General features: G+C 34.0%; 1 protein-coding gene across 1 annotated transcript in view; it reads right to left on the bottom strand.

The window, feature by feature from the left end:
• LOC100377614 (TBC1 domain family member 19-like) overlaps positions 1-26672 on the bottom strand; it is a 158524-nt gene extending 131852 nt beyond the window's left edge. The window contains exons 1-9 of the mRNA XM_006814653.3: positions 26523-26672; positions 24932-25085; positions 24528-24600; positions 22507-22628; positions 20212-20286; positions 9551-9614; positions 8825-8985; positions 8296-8368; positions 4222-4373 (exon numbers count right to left, since the gene is read on the bottom strand). Coding sequence (XP_006814716.2) covers positions 4222-4373; positions 8296-8368; positions 8825-8985; positions 9551-9614; positions 20212-20286; positions 22507-22628; positions 24528-24600; positions 24932-25048 — 837 coding nt within the window. The 5' untranslated portion in view covers positions 25049-25085; positions 26523-26672. The remainder of the gene's footprint in view (positions 1-4221; positions 4374-8295; positions 8369-8824; positions 8986-9550; positions 9615-20211; positions 20287-22506; positions 22629-24527; positions 24601-24931; positions 25086-26522) is intronic.
• Positions 26673-27113: the final 441 nt, after the last annotated feature.

Raw genomic sequence — 27113 nt, 5'->3', positions numbered from 1 at the left:
ATCAGCTATACGCAATTGTGTTCACTCACAGGAGGGCCCAACAGTTATAGCACAGGCCACAGTGTTGAGGGTCTGTGCACTGGCTAAGAACACCCAAACTTGTTTCCCAAGGGAGGCAGCAATTATGAACAAACCAATAAACAGCAATGGTACAGTGCCATAACTAGCTGTTAACCAAAATAAACCAACCACCATATATTTTTCTCCTTTAATATTTGTTTTTTCATTCCTTTTCAATGTTTTATTGATTTATAATGCTTATTTTTTTTTATTAATATCACCAGTTTTTTCAATGATAGTTGATAGAATGGAATTTTTGTGACGTTGATTGGTACACTCAGAAGCAAAACATCACATGTACAAATTTACATTACACCCCAAAACGGCATGCGCACGCATGCGAAACACCATATCTTTGACTTCTGGAGAAGTCGTCTACTAGTATCCCACCAGTCATCACTCCGTACACGCTTCCACACTGATCGGGTCGCTGTAGTAGAGCATACAACAACTCCAATTTGGTTCACTGTCTAAGACATGCACTAATAAAACTCTGCATTGCCGTTATATACTGTTTCTGTGCATCCAAATAAATCGGTCCGTCTTTGCTCGCTTTTTAGTGCACGTCGCTTCATAAATTTGAACGAAACATGTCAGCAGCAGACATTTTGCGTTCGTAAACAGCTGCTTAACAAAGTCACCGACTGATGGCACCCTTTAGCCCGTGCTAAGGACTGGCCCTCCCAATGCATGGTCTAGTCAAAATGCAAACATCAGCTTAAATCTTAGCCAGTACACAGTCCCTCTATCTGTGATAGAGGGACTGTGGCCAGTACTTCATGTAGCATGAACATTACTATTGTCCAGCATTATAATACCGTGAACAAACAAACATGCCATTCACTGCTAATTCAGCTAGCTACACACATGGAGCGCTATCCTAGACCCCCCCCCCCATATAACTTACTGAACCACCCAACACCGTTTTGTACACGTGCAGTAGTCGTGGAATATTTTCAGATATTTTTCATATCGCATTAAACCATTCATAATAGCAGAATATAAAAATGAAGCAGAGCATCATGGGTATTTTTTAGTTGATTGTGTCTAAGCCACTTTAAAATCACCTTCCATCGATCCGGTCTTCCACATAAACTTCTACAGTTTATAACACACATTATGAAAAGTTACTGATTAACTATTTCAATGTAAAATGTTGTAGTTTGGGTGTATTTGAAGACTGAACTTTAGTTTTTTGTCATTATAAAAATGGGAATTTTGTTTATGTTTGAGCTTAACCCCACTCATAAAGACAGGCTCTTTTTTCGGATTAATAACTCGCTGTTTATGTGACTTTTTGGAGTAACTCCCTGTGACTTTTTGGAGTAACCAGCTGTTTATGTGACTTTTTTTGGTGGAAAGTCAGTTGCTGAGTATTGTGGGGGTTGCACACTGTTTATCCCACTAAACAACAGGGTTTGTGACATGTGTAACAAAGGTCTAATTGAGGATGAAATGCATTTTCTGCTGGAATGCAACAAATATAATGAGTTGCGTGCCAAACTGTTCAATAAAGCTAAGGATATGATCCCAGCATTTGAAAATAAACCTGCAGAGAAAAAATTCATGGAATTGTTACAGAATGAAAACATTATTATACCAGTAGCACAGTTCATAAGTAAAAGCTTTGAAGTCAGGAAGCAGGGTCTTACTTGACATCTTAATGCCTGCTGTCAATTTTGTAATTTTATATTAGATTGTATTTTAGAGATTTTGTATTATTTAGTAATTTAGTGATTGTATTTGTTATTTAGTATATTGTGTTTTTGTTTTTTGTTTTTTATATATATATTTCTCCTTGTACTTTGTGACCATTTTCTTTCCCTCCGGGGATTGTGTAAGAGTCAATAAGTAAATAAGTTCGAATGTTCAGTAGTGAATGTCTTGCTTGTTTGTTCAAGGTATTAAAATGATAGACATTGCCTTTATAAGAACAGGAAGTAGTGCAGAGTCTCATTCAGTCAGTCCATTTTTATCTCAAGAATAATGTCACAGAATGTGCTTGTAATGATTGTCAAGTTTAGTATAGTTATGAATAAGAATAGTTAAGAATATAATAGTCAAATTTTCGAATGGACATCAAGTACAATGGTATTTTGGGTGATTAGCCTGGGCTCATGTTTGCACAAACTTCGTTAGCGCCTGTGATAAGGGTCCAGACCGTATTTTGAAAACAGGTCATCTTATATGTTTAATGACCTATTGCATTACACTATACAATGTATATTATTAAGTCAACAGTATCAAGTGCATGATCTGTTGTGATTTCAAAAACAAATTAACCCAAAACTTCATATTATTTCAAGATATATAATTCCATATTTCAAATTTTTCAAAATCTTGTATTTTACGTTTACCTACAATTGTACTGGCTTAAAATTGAAGCAAACTGAAGCGAGGGAGGAAAAAGAGGAGAGCTGTCAATCCCAATGTGCCATTACTGGGTATATCTGTGACATGAAAAAAAAAATGACCATTTTATTCATGTAATGAAAAATAAAATGATCATTATAATACCCATTAAAAAAATAGATTGTCACCCACTCCATCATTAAATAAAAAAAAACTATTATTCTGACCAGTGTAAAAATAGTGCTCATTATAACTACCAGTTGGAAATTACTGGTCAATATTTTGACCATTAAAAAAGTTCTGGTTGATATTCTGGCCATTAAAAAAATAGTGGCCATTACAATGGCCAGAAGTGACTTTTTAAAGGGGTCTGAGGGGTGAAAAAAACAGAGTTAAAGTGAAATGAAAAATTATTATAACCTCCTCACTAACCTAAAAGTATGAATTAATATTCAAAAGTTTTGAAAATTAAAACTTTCCGAAGAGCGACGGAATTTCCGAAAGTAATCCGGACGCTGTTTAATAGCTCTTATAACAATCCTGCTACATTCTGAACTAACATGTACAAATAACTTTTTAGGAACTTTTTTTTTCTGAATTACTGAGCAGAAAAGATAATGTTTCTGCGAAAGACAAACATACTTTGCTAAACTGTATATTAAATGTAACAGATTATTTATAAATTATTTGAGCACCATACCATACCATATTTGAGCCAACATTTTATCATTTTCTATGATTTTTTTTGATCAAACATTTTTTTTTGAATATGAAAATAATTAATTGTGTTCAAAGAGTTAATTAGCATAAATCCTGTGCACACACAATGTCAAAGTTTTAGGTGCAGTGAGACTGGGTGATCTGGCATATGAATAATTATCAATATTTTAAATTTGTAAACGGTTAATTAAAATTGATTTGAGAATCCAGCTGATTATACAATTTAGAAGACCGATAGGTAGAAGAGTTACGATCATTATTAGGTCAAGTCATTTGAAAACATTCACTTTCATGTCTTGTTTACTAGGTTTTTCTTTCCCTGATAAAGAGACTACGGCAGATCAAAATTACATAATTATTGTTTAAAAACTGAGCTAAAGCCGTTTTCAGTAGCTGAAAAGGATAAATCAGATTTGCAATCAGTTTTTGAATATAACAATATCAAATGAACCACAGCGGCTAATCATTGGCACTCCCAGTGTTGACTTTGAATAAACCCATGTGTAGAACGCTGTGGCCCCGAAACATAAAGACGTTTATCACTCTGCAGTGAAACATGTAGACATGAAGTGCTTTGTTTGAATTTGTTTGTATAAATCTAATTTATAATTTTTATAACATAAACACCAGTCTGAGAATAGCTGCATGATTATATTATCAAATTTAACTTCAAAATTCAGATTCAGGGCCAAGCATTATATATTCTTGCATCTAATTATGTTTAGAAACACAATGTCCAAATATGGGCAATGGTATATATTCAATTCCAATTCCGATAATCACATATTTCACAGTAATGACAGACACAATCCATGAAGATCTGAGTGTAATGTGTACGTAAATTTGAAGTGCCTTTTGAGTCACCTTTTATACGACAGACAGCTATTTACTTACCTTTTGGACTGACGTGACACTTATAACAACATAATCTCAATTTAATGTATATACAGGATCGTTCTTTCTACCTCATTTGTGTTAAGTATGTTTCAATACTCCACTCTGCACATCTGCTCCCCAGTCACACACACAGCTCAAACAAACAAGACAGACTGACACGCCACGTATTGCACAAAGATTTTAATTACTCACGATATCATCTGAGGTGACGCCGAGGATCTGAGCCCACAGATCGCAACGCTGGGTAGCCGGGCATCCTTTCTTTGAGAACTGCTGTGCCAGTGGGCTGTGTCCGGCTTGTAAGACTTTCTTACCGAGTTTTGTTCTTTCAGTTTCATAAACATCTACAGAAGAAGAAGAATTTAATACTATGACACTGAACTTAAAAAAACAAACAATTACTTGGTTAAAAGTAAGAACATTTTTACAGATTCTGAAGTTTAGGTAATTAATATACACAGATTTCAACACAAAAGTAATCAGGTCTGTGGATTATTCAAGAGCACCTACATGTATATGTACAAAGTTAAAGTCTGAAGACTGGTTTTATGAAACAGCTGAAAATAGGTTAATTATTATGCAAATGAGACAATTAATATTCACAAAGTTAAATCCAGAACTAACCAAGCCTGTAGATTACTGTAGTTCATTGCTGTACCAACTTTTACTGAAATCTGTCAAGTATCGGTAGTTACAATACAATTTTGTATCTCAAAGAATTGTTGTTTGGATTTTTGTTGACATACATGTACAAACATGACATATAATTTGGCTCAAAGCTTCTCAAATTTATTCAATATTTACATGTATTGTAAAAAATCTGCAGAAATACTGAAAAATGTTACAATATATTTAAATACACAATACAATACAACCATAAATCTTGGATTATTTTAGAGGATCTATGTACCAAGTTTCACTGAAATCCGAAAAGTGGTTCTTTATTAGTAGAACACGCACACATACATACATATATACATACAGACAGACAGGGTAACTGCAAAGACTCCCAACTGTGTGCTTCCCACACCAAAGTCACAGTAAATACCCTTTACTGTAAAAAAAACTTGTAAAAGTGACCTACATAATTGGTATTACCAAATTAAATATAAATAAGGACAGTCCTGTTCGTGTTTCACCTATAGTCCCTGGTGAGAATGGCCCCTGGAAGGCATTGACTAGTATTATGTCACAGCTGTTGATGTGCAACGCCTTGAAGGCTACCTTCTGACAAGGGCAGTTGACCTGTTATGCCTTGAAGATTACTATATGACAAGGGCACAACATACTAAGTGTTGCACACATTGACTTAAAAGTATCACGTACATGTATTTTAATACTGGCACATACATGTACAGTATGCTGTGAGAGCAGTCTGTGATGACATAATTACTGTGATGGAGATAAAATTATGGAAATTTACAGTATAAAGGAATTGATTTATACTGTAAAGACAATCTTTATAAAAAGTTTTGAATAAATTAATAAGTTCTAAGCTGCAGATTCGTTGGAAATAGTCGGTGTACACAGATCAGGGTTCTGAGGAGATGTCTTGCATTGAGTTGGTTCAAGACATTTAGAAATATTTCCTAAAAGACACTCCCAAGTCAATACTGGCAGCGCTGTCTTAGGACAGTGAGATCATTTAGCACTATTTTTACTAATGGTATTGCTTTGAACATTTTGTGTATTCCTGTCTTCTCCACAATGGACACTGGTAAGTTCCTGAGAAACATATTAGGTAAATTTATACCAGAATAAAAAACTATAATCTAAGAATGACTTTTCATTGAGAATCAACTTTGTTTAATTAATAATTAGTATAATATTAAATAAATTTAAACAAATAACAAGAAAATAAGATTTTTGCTTTTAATAATCCCTTTAATAATTAATATACCCGTTTTTATGCATAATCTTTGCTGTCTTAAATTATTAATTTTGCTAATTAAACTAATTCTGGCTCGGCAATACAATATACATACTTTAGAGTATAGAATACAAAACGTATGACCTGTGTGTTATTTGCTGAATCGCATGAAACTTAGCTAACCTTTAGAAATCATAGATTGGCAAATCAAATATAGATGATGGTAAATCTGATCTGATACCTTATTAGGTCTTGATGATAATATAAAAGATTAAACAGATTCACAAAATATAAACTCAACTGTGCCACAACACACATACATTTCATACAATGTTACACATCGCAAGCTTTACGAAGAGCAACCGAAAAATAATTATAATAAAATTAAAAGGGAGATTTAACCATAAAGCCAAACGATCTCATAAATGTTGATGATAATTAGAAAAAAATAAAAAGTTTAAAATAATTATAGAAAAAAAAACGTTTACAAGTTTATTCACTGAAGCAGTTATGATTATGGTAAGATAGCCCAATGATATCACCCCATGAGGCGTATCAAAAAAGGAATCATACGCTTAAGATTTTGTAAACTGCAGTTAACTCACTTTCTATGTTAAAGCAGAGATGGAGTGTCTAGTGTACATGCTATCTCTTTGAGATTAAAGTTTATTATCAGATGTATGTATGCACACATGTAGGACGGATTTTTTTTAAAGAGAGAGGGATTTTTTTCTCTCTAGATTTTAAATAAAGTCTGGCAAATAACAGCCCAAGGTGTGTATTTGGAAATCTTATGATTCAAATCTGATGATGCATGACACAGGATTTCATCTTTTTTACGGAAATATTAAGGTCATAAAAATAGTATTTCAACTTTTTCTATGGCTGATTCATGATTCATGGTACAAACCACCTGATTGGTTCCCTTCCAATTATTTATGGTACAAACCAGCTGATTGGCTGTCTGCCAAAGACTTATGGTACAAACAAGCTGATTGGTTCCCTCAAACAAAAGAGGGAAATGCTGATTGGTGCATTTGTGTGTTATCACTGGAGCTGAAAACCATCAGGTGGCATTAAGACGAAATGATAATATAATCACTCAGGTTCAGTTCGCACAGTTTCATTTATGCCAAACATCCATGGCCGTCCAACGAACTTGTGCGTGATCGCATTAGGACAACCTATATTTGACCTCAGTTGAATTGAATAATTTAATTGGGCTTGCTGATCAGTGGAATCCATCAATCAGCGTTACTGTAACACCATTCAAATCAATTTCAAATTTAAATCAATAGATATTGTCATCTTGTATCACGTCAATGATCAACTGATAAAAACATATGACTCCCATGGAAACACGTCAATAAACATTGCGTTCCATTTACAGATGGTTCTGTAACATTGTCGTAAGAAAACAAGTGTTCGATTATTTCTCAGATATTTCAATTACTAAAATTTAAACAATTTGAGTTAAAATGTAGTCAAGTACGAGACAATAAACAGAACTCTGGCGAAAAATCAACCATTTTGAAAAACATATGCCAAGCAAGTGCATTGTGGGAAAAATATGAACTACGCATGTACAGAACTAGTAGACATTTCTTGATGAATCATAGGGATGCACGCAAAGGTAGCTGGAAACAGACAAAAAACAAGTATGGATATTCGCAACAAAATTTCCCAAAATTGTGAGAAAGAAAGTGGAAAAGAAAGAAACGGAACAAAACTAACAGTTGATTAGAACTAACTGATTTTTTTATTAGTATGATAATCAGCTAGCTAATATGTACAACGTACAAGTTACACAAAGCTAACTATTATTGCAGTTATCGTGCAAATACTAATAACTGCCAGATATTTCAACACAAAGTGCACGAATACATGATTGATGGTCTCCACTGACATACTATTAGCATCACGCAGACTAATACATATTCCCTGCAAGAAAAGTCGATCATTGAGGGCATTTGTGACAACAAAATGTCACTGAGACTAAGCGAAATCTAGCATGCATTTATCTTTCTCAAATTTAAAGCGTATTGTCCCGATATGGGTTCCATACGACATATACAACGTATGTAAAATACACTGTTTGTTTATACAAAAATTTCAACGTGATCTGCACAACGACCAAATAATGTAAATTTACAGTTAAAAATCAATTATCGATATCAAATCGTCACGCTAACCACCAATCATGTTTAATATTTTATGTCCAGCCGGAGGCTTATACAATTCCGTGGCAGAAATGTAATGAACCCAAAGATCTACCCAAACTGAAGGTATTTTAGACTGATTTACACGTTTGTACGAGCCCGATATCAGGATATATTGGCACAGTACAATACAGCCAATAGGCACATAGATAATACTGGTAATTGGTTGAGTCATACCTGCAGCTATTTCAGAAAGATCATCAACTCCTGTTTGGCTCTCTGTCATTGTCAGCTCCCAATACTGATCTCTCTGTCAAAGTAACAAACATTGTATTAAGTAATCAAACTGTTGTGTTCCATACAGTACACATATGTACAACAGGATTTTTTTGAGATGGTTCTGAAAATGTGGTAAATCTAGCACAATTATAGGGTTATCATGAGAAAAATAATATGGAAAACCTAATTGATTGAAGTCAGAGAATTTATTGATCTTGTTTGGATTAATATTCGGTGACATAGAGTGGAAAATGTATATTTTCTAACAGTATTTATGTTTCATAAAATCAGGAAACAAATTAGACAAGTTTTAAACACAAGTATGAAAATAAATGTTCACTGAAAATGATATAATATGGCAATTTAATTTAAGCATAGACATACATCTGTGATTTTTGTATAAATAAGTATGTTCCACTACAATACTATATATTGTTAATATCTGTATTAAAAATAATTAATAAATAAAAAAAAAAAAACAATTTACCAGTTCCTTCATCGTCTTGATTTTAAACGGCATCTGTATCAAACCCCAAGTGTGAACCATGCTCTTGTTTTCATGAGAACTGTTACAGTTTGGATTCTTCAAGGTCATTAGAACGTCAAGGAAATCTTTAGGTGCGTAAACCGGCCGGAAAGCACTCAGATCTTATAATAGGAAATAGTGAAGTGATAAAGATGTTTGCTTAGACGAGAAGCAGTACATGCTTCATTCTCGTCATGGTTTATAATTCATCAGAGATAAAATGTAGCGTTGACATTTTTACAACTATGTTGCGTCATCGTATACAAGAGCGACATAAAATAAAATTCTATGCACATTAAATTAACTATCTGTGATCAGATAGCGAAGTCACTACCTAAGGGGTATTCTCAAAATATCGCTTAATTCTCACAACATCACACAGAATCACATATGAGTACTGGTGAAATTACAATGACAATGTCGACAACTAATAGATGAGTTGCGCCATCAGTCGGTTTACAATTACGGTTCACGCAATTTGTTAACTGGTTTTTCTGGTTCTGAGCTATCAAATGTTCACGCTGCAACCCCCTTCAAGTTTCTAAGGTAGTCAAAATTTATAATAAGGATAATTTATGCAGCAAACAAGTTTTTTTAAGGGGTTACCATAATGTTTTTTTTGTAATACCAATTGTTTACATTCATTTTAATAAAATGATTCATGTAATAAGAAATAAGAAGAATTACCTGGCTCATCGGTGCCCAGTTCATTCCATTTCATTTTGAGTTCTTTTTGTTCTTGTAATGGTCTCTGAAAATATTCAGAAAATGGGTTTCTCATCAACACTTTGAGTGCCATAAGTTTTGCGGACAAACTATAGGTGCAACATTTTGATGTAGTCTTTTATCATATCTTAATATGTTAATTTTGGACAAGTGGGCAGAATTTCTCACTTAATACCAAGCGGCCTTCAAATTTTTTCAGTTATTTTGAAAAAGGTGACAAAAGTTCATTTTGACATTCAAAGTGTTAATGATATGTAAATTACCTAGTTAATATGCACAAATGGTGTATAGAACTATTTTGTGAAAGGTGACAAGTCTATGTTGGTGTTCAAAGGGTTAATAATATGCAAATTACCTAGTTAATATGCACAAACGGTATACATAATTATTTTTTATAAGGTGCCAGAAGTATACTTCGGCAGTCAAATGGTTAATGATATGCAAATTTAGTAAATAATATTCACAGATGAGGCAACATTATTTTGTGAAAGGTGATGTGAGAAGAAAAAAATTCCACACTCCCAAAGGCCTGAGATAAGACAAAAATGTGTGAGTGTGAGATAAAAAATCCCCAAAGAAGACATACAATGGAATTATTGGCACTTTAGCTAAATTAGGATTCTTGTTATTTCATGCAGTCAAATTCACAGAAATGGCATGCAGCTATTTCGAAGTATTTTGCAGTTTCTAATTTCCCTGAAAGTTCACCAAATATCATCATGATTCGTACCATGTTGTAGATAATCTCATTACGTTAATTAGATTTCTTGAACCAAACATTAGCCATCTCACTGCATTGCCTTAGATAGATAACTCGTTCTAGAGATAGAGATCTTTGTAAGTTTTCAGGACATGTTCATGATTGATTAAGGAATTAAAATGCAGTGATAGGTTGTCAAAGCGTAACTTTCGTTACTGTCAAGTTTTCTGGAGTGGTTTGGAAAAACTCAGTTTCAGAAAAAGTCACTGTGAATCTATACAGTAGTTTTGGAGAAGTCACTGTAAAACTGTACAGTGGTTTTGGAGAAGTCACCGTGCAAACTTATATAGGGGTTTCAGAAAAGTCAATAACAGTGGTTTGGGAGAAGTCACTGTAAAACTACAGTGATTTTGTAAACGTCACCATGTGAATCTTTACAGTGGTTCCTGTAAAACTCTAGAGTGGTTTGGGAAATTCCACTGCACAGCTTTACAGCGATTTTGTGTATCAACAACAGTTGTTATGGAAATGGCAGTCAGACATCAGAAACCTTGTCGTAAATACCATGTATGAACCCAGTCATGAACTCCATTCACAAAGCTATTGTTTGCAAGTCGAGTATCACCTGTTACAACAATTGTGTTGTGGACAATTATAAAAGGACAGATTTCACCATTTGAATAAAATTCTCTCTACTAAACCATAGAATATAGTGACAACACAGATGTGGACGGATGTTGTTGACAGTGTTAATATGTTCTACAATATTCCACAAAAACTAAGGTGAGCACTACAATTTCCACCTAGGTATTATGGTGATGTGATGATTTATATGAGATAAGAAAAAAAGGCCAGTACGTCAGCGTACGTACAAAATTATCCAGGCAACTTTTTAATATCAAGTCTTTTCAAATGTTCAACGAAACGTTTATGTAAAGCTATTTATGTCTGGATTAGAAAACATATCAAATATTTATATATTATGGCAGAATGTATCGATAAAGAAATGAACAGTGTACAACATTTGCTCAACCCCTTTCCTTGTGCATTTATCACATTTGCATTACCCAATTATCACGCTTGTGTCATTTATCGCAATCTAATCACATGTTTTTCATCAAGAATTTTTACCACAACACACGGGGAATCAAATAGACTGCCTCAGTCATCGTAATTCGATTCCGAATTAGATCATGAATTTATTCTCTGTGTTGCTTTTCAACAAACTGGTTATATCAACAAACATGCTGTACAAAATATGTTCACATGTGAACTACACTGACTAATTAAAATTAATCCAATTTTAATATGCATATATTAAATAATAGTACAAATATGATTTTAAAATTCAAATATTAAACCAATTAAATGACATGCTGAATATGGTGGTGAAATTACAAAACTAATACAGCAACTTGAAATTTATCAACTCTCCAGTACCAAGAAAAAAATTCCTCAAATCATAGCAGAAGCAGTTTTTCAAATGCTCACATTAAAATATTCAGTGTTAGCCGTATCCATGCATTAACACAAATCTGCCAAAATCGATAGTGAGTTCCAGGATTGCTTAATTGAACTTTATTTATTGGACATGTTGACTTAACAAATTTACAAAATGATATTGCATGTGTAATTGTAACGCTTCAATGATCGCAACAATGACACTGATTACATTCCAGCGCCGGTTAAATTAGTATCGATATACAGATCCAGCCAAAATCATCAACATTTCATTTGTAAGAGTGTCCTACATGTCGCGTATACTTTGAAATCTGCCGACCGATATCCGAGTACAACTTAATCTTAATGTCTTTAAAAACTTAGCTGATCAAATCCAATATCAGGATTAAGCTGATCAATTTACTTGCAAGAAAATGAAATCAAAATGGTGAGAGATCAAGAACACTAAAGAGAAGTAATTTAATTACGAATATTTAAACTATGGCAGTGTATTGAATTTAATTAGGTAAAGTACATATAGTCATTTTTCCTAGAGTCGCTGAATGTGATCACTGAAAGAGCAGTCAATCTCGTGATTTGTGTTGCCACCTTGTAAGATTGCTAACACGACTAATATATAGGACATGTTAATTGATATCATTTAGACGCATACATAATCAGTGTCTTTCTTGTACACTTTATATACCTGATGTTCAACTGAAATCTTACTATTCTTACACAGAGAACAACTTCAGTTTTCAGAGTTAGAAAATTGAATAGTGCAAGCTACCATATCATAGTTTTGCATCAATATTTATACAGCAATTCCATTGATCGCATTTGTATATTAACCACACTCCATAATGAACATGCAGACAGACATTATTATTATTTTGAGACTAATGTCATTAGTGTATACCTTAACTAAATTTATAATTAACTGTAAACAAAATAATTCAATTCTATACAGCATCCTATTTTCCCTCATCCACTACGAATTGTGTCTCTCTCTCAGTGCATCCTCCATGGTATGTAATTTAGTGCACACGTACATTACCATATTTACTCTATTAGTAGTGTGTGCAAATAACAAAGGTGTCTCTATATATATATATATATATATATATACATACATGTACATGTATATGGCCAAAATAAGACATATTTTAAAGATCTGTAATAGACTATTAAAATACGATTTTTGGTTTAGGTGCGCATGTATTGGAGATGCGCTTCTAATAGAACAAATACAGTACATGTAATGATGAAAATGGTGAAAATGGTGAAATTATCTTTATTGTCCCACAGCACAACCAGATTGGTAGAACCCTGCATGATACATTAGGTTATTTCAGAAAAGCCTGTGATATCACACTATTAACGAGCGACCTTGCTATTCTCAGTGAATATAATCACAGGGATTTTTTGAATAATAAGCTCTGAGCAAGATATAGATCTTGTCATCTTTCTTAGAATTTACTGTAACGGCATGAAATATTTAAGACTGATGATGAGTTGCATACAAAATACATCGGGGAAAAATGGATTTATCAGTTGATCCGATACCAAGAATAGCAACAACAAATTCCGAATCTTTGCTGTTCAATACTGTAGTAAACAAAACTGGGATGAGTCGGCCATTTTGAATTCAAACATAAAAGAAATAAAATATAATAGAACAGTATTTGTTAATAACAAATTTCTGTCATTCAGTCATTTTTAAAATGACATGCATCAAGGTATGGGTGCAGAATGGTGGAAACACTTGATTTTAAAGCCGTCATTCGACCATCATGAATTTGGTTGTCAATGAATTGCATGTCAGAGATATCTTTCTGAAACAGCATTTATTAAAACAATATAGCCACCAGTCTTCAATTAAGAATAGCATAGTGTCTAATGTATGTACAAAGTTTGAAGAAAATAGAAAACCCAAATCTGATCTGATGCTAGAATTTAAGTACAAAAATAGCCGCCATTTTGCGATCTTGAATGGAATCATAAAATAAATAGCCATGCTTGTGTCTCGTAAGATGTATGATGTATGTGTGAAGTTTGAATGTGATTGGCCCAGGCCAAATTACAAGTCAATCCTTAAGTTTATGTTTTCGAACTATGTCCAAATAGAAACTAACAAGCCATGCATGACACAGTCCCTGTTAGTTATCGAATTTAAGATATATAGTTTTGTTTATAGTAATATAGCTGGAATATAAACATGTCAGGAATATGATTATGATAATTGTTTAACATTAAAATTTGAACATAATCAGTCAAAGCATGTCAGAGATATGGCTCTAGAAGCCCATTCATTAAAACAAAATGGCCGCCAGTCAGCCATTTTGAATCCGATCTGAAAAATAAAATGACGTGCATCAGGAACCCGTAATGTCTAATGTATGTACCAAGCTGAAAGGAAATCCATCCATAAATGCTTGATATTTAATGATTTTTTAGCACAAAAATGGCCACCATTTGGCCATTTTGAATCTTATCTGAACAAAATCCATCTGTAAACAGCCATCAAATGCTTGATTTTGATAATTTTTCAGTACAAAAATGACTGCCATTCGCCATCTTGAATCAGATCGTGAAACAAATTGATGTGCATATGTATAATATTATGTATGATGTACCGGTATATGTGAAGTTCAGGCACGCACGCACAAAGGTCAACCCATAAGTCCCTGTTTTTGGACTGCTTTCGACTGGGAACTAATAAAACATTAATTTAATTTAATTTAATTTAATAAGTGTAGTAGTCATCACGACAACGTTAGGTACAACAATACATATAGCAACACACATGTAGCATATACACATGTGTGTTGAATGCATTGTTTATTTATACAAAATTGAAATACATTCAAGCAAACATGGCTGCAGTGACCACCATATACATATTTGACGTGACGATGTCAACTATTTTTACAACCTGTCAGAATAGCAAAGTTCAGATTTCATTGATCGCAACCTCAGGAAGTCAATTCTTGCACAAAACACTCAAAACAGATTGTGAAATTGATAAACGAGTGACTGCTGCTTATAAAAGTTACTGATAAGAATCGGCTGGTAGAATAATGGTTAGGTTTTGAACTGTTTGATGACACAAATTCTCAATATGCAGACTTTATAATGTTTACTAATCATACATCATTCTTTCTGCACACTAAGTTAATTCCAATAATCAACTAATATTACAAATGTTACTGATAAGAATTGGCTAGTGGAATAATGCTTATTATTACATATGTACTGCAGTTTATTTTGATTCGTCCCTGAAATCAAAATCGGTATTTCCACAACCCATATGCAAATGAGGTCCGAGAGCAAACAAAGTAGTCCCTTCAGGAGTACAGTTTTTCGGAATAAACAATATTTAGAAGTACGATATTTTCCCCTTGGGGTACATGAATATACTTGCCGAGTGACATGAAATTTGAACAACAGTAATGGTACTTTTAGGCAGTCACTTATTTTGGCCCAAACTAATTTGCATATCACCCATGCAATAATGTTTTCGGTATTTTCACGGTCAATATGCAAATGAACATGGTATTTTTATTGGCTACCGAACTATTTTTATTTTGTAAACACATTTTCGTCTGCTATTTTTATCCAGTTCAAATCGTTCAACAACATTTTTGGCATGTCAGGTGTACATCACATGGAATACTACGATTGGGAGAACTTAATGTGTGTTGACCACCTGGAAACTGAGTTTTATAAACCTTGAAGGGCTCTCAGAAGATCCACCAGCAGTGAAATCAGCGATTACTATGCAGCCGCAACCATCAGCATCGAGATACCAGGTTTCTGCTGGCGACGTTGTGGCGTTACTCAGTTCCAAATAAAAATTACCAACGCCAAAAGAGCAACATTTTAACCGGTAATCAAGACTCAGTCAATCCACGACCAGCAAGCAACATCACACACAAAGTTGTAGCGTGCAGCTCAGCGACAACCGCTGTCGACGAAAGTCATCCCGTCAGTGGAGTACCGCAGTTGCACGACTTGTTTGCCAATGCACAATTCTGTGGCGGAACTTTTAACTTCAACATAAACTGTGTATCATAGTCGTCCAGTTCAAGTTCTGGTTCTGCCGTGGTCCCAACTAAACGTCAACGAGTTATTTATTCGAACAGTGACTCAGATTAGACGTCTGATTATTTTAATTTCAAACAAACAGTGACACGCGTTCTCCGGGCGCGTTCTACACTGACACGCGCTGCTAGGGCGTAACACTTATATTGGAACATATTAATGGGCAATGGGGTTCCCCGACCTAAATTCCATCCCGGTTTGCACGTTCTTTCTTTAATACGAAATAATCAAGTATGGAACATATGTAATAATAACAGAACCCCACACCCTCCCCGTGGCTTTCGTTGCATATGGAAGTTATTTTCACTCGAGATGCGGTGTATTCTGCTGTACTTTCACTTGCTTCGCTCGTGAAAGTATGGCCGCAGGATACACCGCATCACTCGTGAAAATAACTTCCATACTCAGCGAAAGCCACGGGGAGGGTGTGGGGTTCTGTCATAGGCTTTGACCTGTTTGATGACACAAATGTTTACAATGCTTATAATGTTTATATCATTTTTTTCTGCAGTTTCAGTTAATAATTAACTATAATTATGAATAGCTGATGCAAATTTTAAAAATATTTTTTTATAATTTTACTTGGGATTTATTTTGTCAAGTGACAAAAAAACTACTAAAGGTTAATGATATGCAAATTACTTAATTAATATGCACATATGGTACATTGAACTATTTGTGAACGGTGACAACAGTTAACTTTGGAATTCAAAGGTTAATGATATGTAAATTACCTAATTAATATGCACAATATGGTACATTGAACAATTTGTGAAAGGTGACAACAGTTTACTTTGGCATTCAAATGGTTAATGATATGCAAATTACCTAATTAATATGCAAGATATAGTGCATTGAACTATTTTTTGAGGGGTGACAACAGTTTACTTTGGTATGCAAAACATTAGGGTAATTATCTCAAAAAGAAGCAAAAAGACCTTATTTTCTAAGGAGAGTGAACACTTCACATGCCTACATATATCTAGACACAGAATAGCTTTAATATTAAAACTCTCCCAATTCATACAATTTTGAAGATATTTTAGCCTTGCTAATCACTCACATTACTGTGTTCAGAAGACCATTTTCAAAATGCAAGACCGGGTTTGATCACGAAAGGATCACTTCATTGACACGTGACAATTCATTTAAATAGAAATAACATGGATAATAACAAATTTAATAAATAGTTAATCAACTAATAATTATTTAAATTATTAAAATATGAAAATTGAGCTGATCAAATTACCGACACAACATTTACATGTACATGGTTCACAAACCTACATTTGACTCAAAAACACGACACAGTAAACAAGGTTATAATACGAAAACATAATAGAGTTGTCAATTTATCTTCATATTAGACTTTCTATTATTTTTAAGTGTTATTGGGCAACAGTAAATAAAGCGAACTGTCAGAAAACACATTATCATCACGAATAGACCGTAATATACAACAGATAAACCTGTTAGAGCTTTTAAAGTCGTTCACTTTACTCATGTTTTATTGATCGAAGTGCCAGACTCGCTGTCGGCAGCTCAATTAATTAAGACCAAACTGCAATGTACATGAATATGAAATATGTGTCAATCAATTTACAAACTAACTCGGCTCACACTGCACTATTTCACCTTTTTGACCATTATTGTCGACTTTCGTCCACTTGTGTAAATTTATCTTTTTATTGTTTAAAAAACTGCATTTTGCCATTTTTTTTTAAATTACAAAAGAAAAATGACGTTAAACTATTCCCAATAAGGTTATGTATTTACATGGTTGGTTGATTTAATTCCAAAATAGCAGATTTTAGATGTACGTGTGATGGGTGCCACAGTGGGTCAGAATGAAACACCTGACATTAGCTCTTGGTTTGTTTTCAGGAGGTTCGTGGATTTCTCCCTAAATTCACTGTATTGTGTTTGTCCTCTTTGTTTTATTTTTTTTTTTGGAGTTGAAAATTTGCTAGTGGAATAGTTGTCGAAGTTAGCTTGTTGGCGCTGAGTACTGGCATTCTATATTGCAGCACCAATGGCTTTTAAAAGAAATTTCAAATCAAAGCATGTATTACTCAGAAAAAACAGTCATGTTTACTTATAAAGACAAAAAAACGTCAGGAGAGACAGCAGTGACTTCCATGTTCCATGTGTATTACAGAAGCATATTTGATACGCTTACATGAATCTAGAAATTATGCAGATTTTTCGTTTAATCTTCTCTGGCTTTTGGAAAGCAACTGTAACAGGTTGGTACTTGTATATTCTAAGAAAAGTTTTTTAGTCATGGTGGCTATTCTCTGGAGTAAACACTTGGGCATTTTCACCACAACCAACACATGGCAGAAACTCTCAGAAAACTGTATTTTGTGCTAGTTGTTGAGCAGTGAACAGTGTGAAAAGACTACCCCTACATGTGCAACATAATTACATAAATTTAGTTGCTCAGGATCACTACCGGTACAAAGTTGAGTTTGTGCTGTTTTCTCAACTTTACCTTTTTTCATGGACTCTCCGGCAGCTCGCACAAAGCCCATAGAAATACATTGTACAGTGTTGCATATCCGAGAAACATAGAATGTTCTGTGACATAGCTCAACCCCTGAGAATAACACTTTTCTACCCTTTAGTGGACGCCTGGAAGCTGCAGCGATTTAGCATTTCTCTGAATGGAAAGTCAACATCATGTTAAAGTCTGATTTGTTTCATTTACAAACTGAAACTTAAGGCAAGAAATTATTTCTGATTTCAAAAGAGATCATTATTTACTATCGCCAGACTGACTGACTGACTAACTGATCAATATACATTTTAAGTTGGATTCTCAATAAAAGAAGGATGAATGCACAAGTGATGAATCAGCCTTGAATGGGCCGTTGGTGAGCGGAATATTACATCAAATAACAGCTAAATTACACTAGACATACACTGTGTATGAAAACAATACTCTTTGAATATATATTTTACATTTATATTATTTATAATATATATATATACATGTGAGTCATAGAGCAATTAAGATTAATGAAACACGTAATTATGAAGTCAGTCTCAAAGGATGTTGTGACAGAGTTACGCTCGGACTGCGATACAATGTACTAGACTGGTTTGTGTGCACAGGGAATTAAATACAGCAAACTACTAGAAAGGGTGAGTTGGCTATGAATAAGTCTTTAGAGAAAGGGTGGAGATGGTTGTGATGGAATAAAAACAGGAGAAGAATAAAGAACGAGAGGAGGAAGAAGAAGGGAAGGAGGGATGGATCGAATTTAATCAAAGGGATGGGCGAGAAAGGGAATAGATGGTGTAGAAATATTCTAGTACCGGTAGATTAGAAGAAGGGAAAGTAAAAAATAAGGAGATAGGTAAACATAGCAGAAAGGAAGGAGTGAAATATGCATTTAAATACTAGGTAATCACATGTTTTCAACAAAGTACACCACCATAATAGTACAATCTAATGACGTATGTGGTAATAATTTTATGTTCTTGTAAGCTAAATACCTCAACTTAAACTGGCTTTTTCCAAGCCATCTGCCCAGCTGTGTTTTAGACAGTTAGAAAATGTCAATGACTGGCTTAATTTCACTAATCTGGTCTACTTATTGATTGAAAAAATTCATGTCATTAAATCATCAATAAATTACAATAAAAACTGTTCAACCGCAACCGCAATATATCTATGTTATGACTAATAAAACTATTTGAAGTATGTTTCCACCAAGCATAGTAGCATTTGATTAAATTATATTACTAGTCTCTTTCTCATCGTTATTCATACAAACTAGTACAAAGTAATGTTGTTGACTTCAACAAACAATCTACAACACTAGTCAACTAGTGGAGTGTTGCCAAATGGTATGTTTTTTTTCTCAATGAACTCCATCGCGGTATCAGTTTTTCATGATTTACTGTAGAAAGTTTGACATGGATGTACTGTACTAAGTGGAATGTAAAACATTACTATAATTCTATATTCACTTTCACATACTTGCCAGATTGTATGAATTACAACAACCAAGTTTATCATTAGCATTTGATGCAGGGCTAATTTTATTTTAACTTTTTCACCACCAGTTCCCTCTTTTCATCACAAATTTTCAAAATAGTTCCGTTTATAGTCCATACTTTCCTTCAGGAGACTGGGACAAAAATAGCCAATTTTTAGTAAATGCTGAAAAACTACTTAAATTATGTCTGTTGGCACCAAAATTAGGTTTCATTTCCAGGAATATTGAAGAATGTAAGAAAAAAGTGCAGAAAAGTACAAGTGAAAGTCTGGTGGTGAAAAGGTCCAAAGATGTCTAGAAGCCCCCAACTTTAATAATAATTATTAATATCAATATTTGGGAGAACTCACTATAATTAGATGAAAGCTTACCTTTCTTGCCAAGGGAACACTCAACTCTGTACACATACTATTCAAACTCTTCAATATTCTTTTTTCCCAATTACTCTGAAAATGAAAAGAAAATAAACATTCTTGATTTAATAGTTTATCTATACACTTGAAAAAAAAACTAAATTAATGACCCTCCATAAAATCAAGAGTTTTGAATACTATAGAACATTATTCATCCCAAGGTTATCCCAAGATAGTGAAATAAGTCAAAAACAGATGAAATGTCAACAATTGGGGTCAGACTTATTGATTCAGAGCACGTTGGTGGATTTGATTAAGATAACATCAATCATATCTTTATTAAAAGGTGTCTGGCATTCATTTAAATTTGCAGACAAATATTTGGATAGAAGCATTTATCATTGAAAATCAACAAGAAAACGCTACCTGCGTCAGGTAGAATTCCCCACCAGATCCGAAAGACGAGATATCATCAATTTAACTAAATAGTACGGTAACAACAAAGATTCAAGGTGCGAGTATAATCAAAAAAGTTGAGTCTCAATCGTTTAACTGTGTTCAAATGGATGAAAACTCAAAAGAAACTAAATTGCTCTATCAAGAAAATAGTCACTTTTTACATATTTATATATACTGCTATGATGAAAAAGCCTCTGACGCAGAATTCCCAAAGTGCCGAATCAATCACATCGCCACTTTGATCTCAGTGCATATGCAATGCAGTAAGTGGTTGCATCATGAAGCTTTACTATTATGATAGAGAGGCCAATCAGTTAATGTCTTGGTGTAATTACGAGTCTATTCGCCATATTGTTTTTTATTACCTCAAGTCATGACATGAATGTTTAAGCACAGTTGCTAATTTGCATATTTATTTTGTTACAATCCGCCAGATGAACAATTGAGAATCTTTTTGTTTTTTCTATAATGCTCAAGCAAAGTATTTGCTGTTGTAGAATGGAGAATAGAAGCACTGGGGAGATTATATATTCTCTATTTTCACTAACTTTCACCATCTTTTCAAATTCATAAAGAACAAAACTTAATGAAAATATTCAGAGCCTCACTGGTTAATAAAGATAACAATTAATAATCAATTCCTTATAGCTATAGCTTAAAATATTCAGAGCCTCACTGGTTAATAAAGATAACAATTAATAATCAATTCCTTATAGCTATAGCCTAAAATATTCAGAGCCTCACTGGTTAATAAAGATAACAATTATTAATCAATTCCTTATAGCTATAGCTTAAAATATTCAGAGCCTCACTGGTTAATAAAGATAACAATTAATAATCAATTCCTTATAGCTATAGCTTAAAATATTCAGAGCCTCACTGGTTAATAAAGATAACAATTAATAATCAATTCCTTATAGCTATAGCTTAAAATATTCAGAGCCTCACTGGTTAATAAAGATAACAATTAATAATCAATTCCTTATAGCTATAGCTTAAAATATTCAAAGTCTCACTGGTTAATAAAGATAACAATTAATAATCAATTCCTTATAGCTATAGCTTAAAATATTCAAAGTCTCACTGGTTAATAAATATAACAATTAATAATCAATTCCTTATAGCTATAGCTTAAAATATTCAGAGCCTCACTGGTTAATAAAGATAACAATTTATTTATTTTTAATTCAATATGAATGTAAGCTGAAAATTGACCGATTTTTTAGAATATGCAGTTGGTGAAGCGACTAATGATTAATGTAGACAGTTTTTAGAGTCGGTCAAAATACCAGATGTATTTTCTGTTCTTGTAAATACTGTGTCATAACAGTTTACATAACACAGAACAACGGTGTCAGGTCAGTATTCTTTTAAGACAAACGAGCACATGAGATTTGATATGTGTTACAATTGCAGACAAACTTCTTATAAAGCGAATACCGTAGTGGTGTCTATTACCAAACATAAAATTGTTGGACTATAAGGGCGATGGTTTTCGAGTAGTGTTTGTTCAAATTTTGTTAAAATAACCAATATTTTAATAAAACTACACATATGCTGTAAACCTTTGCAAAGTTACTAAAAATCGTAAAATAAAACAGCAAAAATGTATGGGGTTCTACAACGAGGGATGGTGGCAACTGTTGCAAATATTTTTTTACAAAAATGCTATAAAAATCATGAAAATTCCTAGCAGAAAATTATGTGCTCAATTTCAGAATTTTTGTCTAGTTTTAGTCAAGAGAAATGGATAAATGGTAATGAGTTACGAACCGGACAAACGTCACTGATGGGGGGGGGGGGGGGGCATGAATATTTCAGGTGTTAGTGTCTGTAATGATGTAATCACCATACCTGTGATTTTCGAATGTAACTCAACGGTTCCTTACAGTGTTCCCCTGATGACGATGGATGGTTCATCTGTGGGTACAACACCATATGTTTGTACACGGCATTTCGTAACTTCCTTTCCCAACCTGTGTACGCAGACATTGAAACAAAACTGATATTAACAAAATTCTGAGGTACTGTGCAAATGATAGATATATCATTAGATTTTGTGATAGAAGAAATTGAATCTATTATTATGTCAAATAATTATAGCATTTGTACATTACGCCCAGTAGTTATGGTAACATGCTATTTATATATATCAGTAATAGATAAATGCAAGTAACATGAAAATTATTATCTTATCTGTGACTCAGATGCTCACTAAACAGCAGTTATTTTTCCAGTATTTTTTTGAAAATGTTGTAAATCTGTTCAATCATTTCAGACAAAGTTTTAAATCAAATTTACTGTTGCGCAACTAAAATATGAAAAATGATTAAAAATGACCCATGGTGCTTATAGTTGCCATTTTGAACTAAATGTACTAAATGAATTTCTGCTCATGAGTAACCACTAAAATAAGACACGTGCTGATACTTTGCTGAGGAAGAAGGGAAAGGAGGGGGTAAATTCTCTATCGATGGAAACTTCACAACTATTTTTCCCCAAATATGCAAGCAGTTTTCATTGTTCACATTGAGTATAATATGGCAAAATTTGAGGTAAAAACGACAACATCCACAGAGAATGCCAGGATGTGTGACTTTTTTTTTTTAAAGAAATGTTTTTGTGCCAAGCAACAGTTCCAGACATTGAATGTCACTGTTGTCTCTCCTGACTTTTTTTTTGTAAATGCAAATTGCTAGTGCTGACACATAGTGCATTTTGCCACAGAAGTCATTCCCTCTTTGGGACTACATGACAGGGCTGTGTGGCCATCTCCCTATCAAATGGCAATTTTAATGCGCTATACGTCAACCAGGCTCGTTCGAATACAAGCACCTGCGGACCTTAACCAAGGTTCCCCCAAAGTCGCATTCGTTAGTGAATGAATCTCGGCCAGTGGAATTGGCCTTCCCATTGAGTCTGTGGCACACTCACCCAGGGTAGGAGTCGACCCTTTGATGTTCAGCCTAAGGTAGGATTTTAACTCTACCGATCATGAGTCTGATGCGAGAACCACTATGCTACAGTGACAGGACGTGTGACCTTTAGGGTTCTTGTATATACATTGTGTAAATGCCTTGTCAAAACAGCTGCATAAACTAATGACACAATATTTCAATTCATGAGTATCATTGCTGTTTCAAAGAGCAACACACTTGAAACAGCACGGCAATGAGGCGTGAGTAATGACATATACCACAACAATTCCACGAAAACACAAAATATTCAAAGCACATATCACATGATGACAAATGTATTCTTCAAACATTTGCAACTATATAGCCATCAGAGTAGCGTTTATAGATACCGACTACCAATACAGATGTCATGGATACAATCCAGCATGGCAAACTTTTTTTCAATAGTTGGGAAAGAGCTCTCATTCATTTTCTAAAACCCTAAACCTTAACACTTAACCTCAGGACAGATTATTAAGAACAGTATAGATACGGTGAACATCACAGCCATAAATGCAAATAGACCATTTTCCGCTCACTGCGAGAATCACGCGTTATGCGTGAAATCGAACGTAAAAACAGGACAAACAAAAGTCATAGCGTCGTAGTGGCGTCAAACATCGCGTGAGATTCGAAAAACGCGAAAGTATTTTGGGGGACATTTCCATGTCAATAATGTACTGTACACATTTGATGACAGACAATTTCGATTAAAAGAGGATATTCGAATGCAATATTCCTCTGTCAAAGATCGGCCGGTCGATGTGAGCTACGAAATAAAGAAATTCGAGTTCAAAATCAAATCGTTCGATTTTTGCAGCAGACGTTTGACGCGTGTCTTTCATGCATCTCACGAGATCTCGCAGTTGTACGGAAAATCACCTATTAGGACATTATTCAGTACTAGGGAAGACGTACCTGTTTCCACTAATGCACTGTGCACCTCTTTTTTCAAGTCAGATAGGTGTATATTTGGTTTTCCTGCTTGAAACTAAACAGGATAAAAAAAAAAACATAGTGAACCCAATGAAGACCTGCTATAGAGATGTATATACACATGTACATGCAACAGATTTATCATAAACCTTATACTGCCCGGATTTATCATAAACCTCATATTTCCTGGCCTTGTAAGCTATTAAGGGAAGTGTGCCTATCTGGTTCATTTCCAGAAATATTGAAAAATATAAGAAAAAAGTACAGAATAATTTAGGCAAGAAAAGGGTAAAAAAAAGCTGTATAGAAGATTAAAGTCAATGATCTAAATAAAATATAGGACATACCATATTTAGAAATGTAGAAATTAATTACACTAGATATACCTGTGCGGCTCTCTTGAGTTGCGAATGGAGTACTGTTCCTCTCAACTCTTGTACAATGTGAGCAATAAGAACTGATAGATGTTCACTCTGATCACCTTGTCCTTGCAAAGCTGACATCTTTAATGTAATTCTGTAAAACTGTTTAAACTGAAAGCTGTAAATAACAAAATTTCAACAATGTCAAAGTCAATTTTGTCACCATTCACAAAATTATACTCGCATATTTTTTTTTTTTTTTAATTTTGATTCAGATTTGTAAGCAATGTAAAGTAAAATATTTTTAGAAAAAACGCATAAAAAACATGTAAAATGTGGCTCTAAAATTGTCGAGGGAAAATTTCTGGTTAATGAAAGAACTGTTTATTGTCTGCACGGGTTAACTTTCTTTCCTGTACACTGGTACTTCCTGTATTAAAGTAGCACTGTTTTCTATTATTTACAAACAATGTCTTTTTATTTGGATGTAAGACAGTAAGATAATTTTCCCGCACTTGGTTTAATATCAATACCTTCACCTATGGCAAAATTAATTTAGGCTAGAAATAAGTAAGTTTGTAGGTAAATGTTACCTGAGTTCCCCACACAAACATTGTTTAATTTTTAAATGAAAATTACCACACTTCACAGATGCTTTCTCCAGAAGCTTTCTATAAATAGATATACCGGTAATTGACAAGGTTATTTCCCTGAATTTCAACATAAAAATAAATAAGATATTTTAATATCATAACATCATGTGACAAAGTTACATGCAAATTCCATGAAACTTTGACCATAGAAATAGACAAGAGCAAAGTTATTGTTATATTTGAAATGGCAAAAACACACATAAATAATGGTCTTGTAATGTTACAACAGCTCAGAAAATGCTATTTTTCAATTAAGTCTGGAGCCCCCCCCCTCCTAAACAAAATTTGAATAGTGCAAAATAATCATGATTTTGGGCAACTTTTAAGACATGTGAACATTCAGCTATAAAAAAAAAAAATCCCACAAAAGATTTTGTGTGTTAACAGGTCTAATGTATGTAAAACAAATAACATTTTCTACGGTACATCTTTACACCTAAACTTCTCACTCAATAAATGACAGACAAATTTGAGACTAGTAAAACAGAATTATTCAACATATACAACAAAATAATATGTTCAAGTACACTATGTTGTAAACTATTGGCTCCTACGATTATTTACTGGAGGGAATGTACTACAGTTGGACGCGGAATGTCAATATCTCTACTTTAATAAATTTCATTGAAATGGCCATATAACAGTGACGTAATTAAATCCCAGACACGTGACGGAATCACACACACACACACACATATGCCATCATTTATAATTCATTTGCAATGGTGTCGACCTACGGCATATCTTCAAAATGAAATTTATATCACAGCATGTGCAATTTGCTGCAGCCACGCGCAGAGTTGAAGACACTCTGATACAAAAACTGGCTGAAACAACGGTGGATCATGGGTGGATCAACATGTAAACACATGTGTGACAGTTGTGGCAGCTCAGAACAGGACTGCCTCTGCAGCTGATCAGCTCGTTTGAACTGAAACTAGCGTCTGTTGACTTTCCTTTACCTTCTATACTTGATCAGAGGGTTGCAGTCAGTACTACGATGCCGTAAGATGTCGCGACTATGATCCCGACTCGTAGATACTCGTAAACGTCAAAAGATTCGAATAAATGGGCGCCAATTGAAGTGTGTTATGATTCCCAAGCCGCCATCTTAAAAACATTTGACATGCGCGCGCATAATGACATCACCCGTGGCAACAAGCAATGCGGAGTACGGGGTGTAGACTGGCTCCAGTCGGGACGATTTTTTTTAAAACATTGGTGTAATTTTCAATTGAAAAACAATATTTTCCCTACTTACCGCGGAATCAACCCCGGGGTATTTCGCGGTGAGTGGGGCATTTCGCGGAAATATTGCTTTAATTCACCAGAGACAGGAACTATTCATAGCCAGTCTATAGGGGGGTAATTTTAATGCATCCAGAGGAGGTAATATCATGTAACAGTGTAGGAACGTTGCAAACTGAAAATAATCACATTTAATGTACACTGTAACCTCAGTAAAGCATTACTTGAATTAAAGAAAACATTAATATATTATATATGAACCTATAGTTGTCATGACTACGACTATGGCAGGTGGCATGAAGTCA

This window comes from Saccoglossus kowalevskii, chromosome 4 (assembly GCF_978046115.1).
Source record: "Saccoglossus kowalevskii chromosome 4, keSacKowa6.1, whole genome shotgun sequence".
NCBI classification, from domain to species: Eukaryota; Metazoa; Hemichordata; class Enteropneusta; family Harrimaniidae; genus Saccoglossus; species Saccoglossus kowalevskii.
Note: the sequence above shows the minus strand (reverse complement) of the source record. Positions and strands in the feature narration are given on the sequence as shown.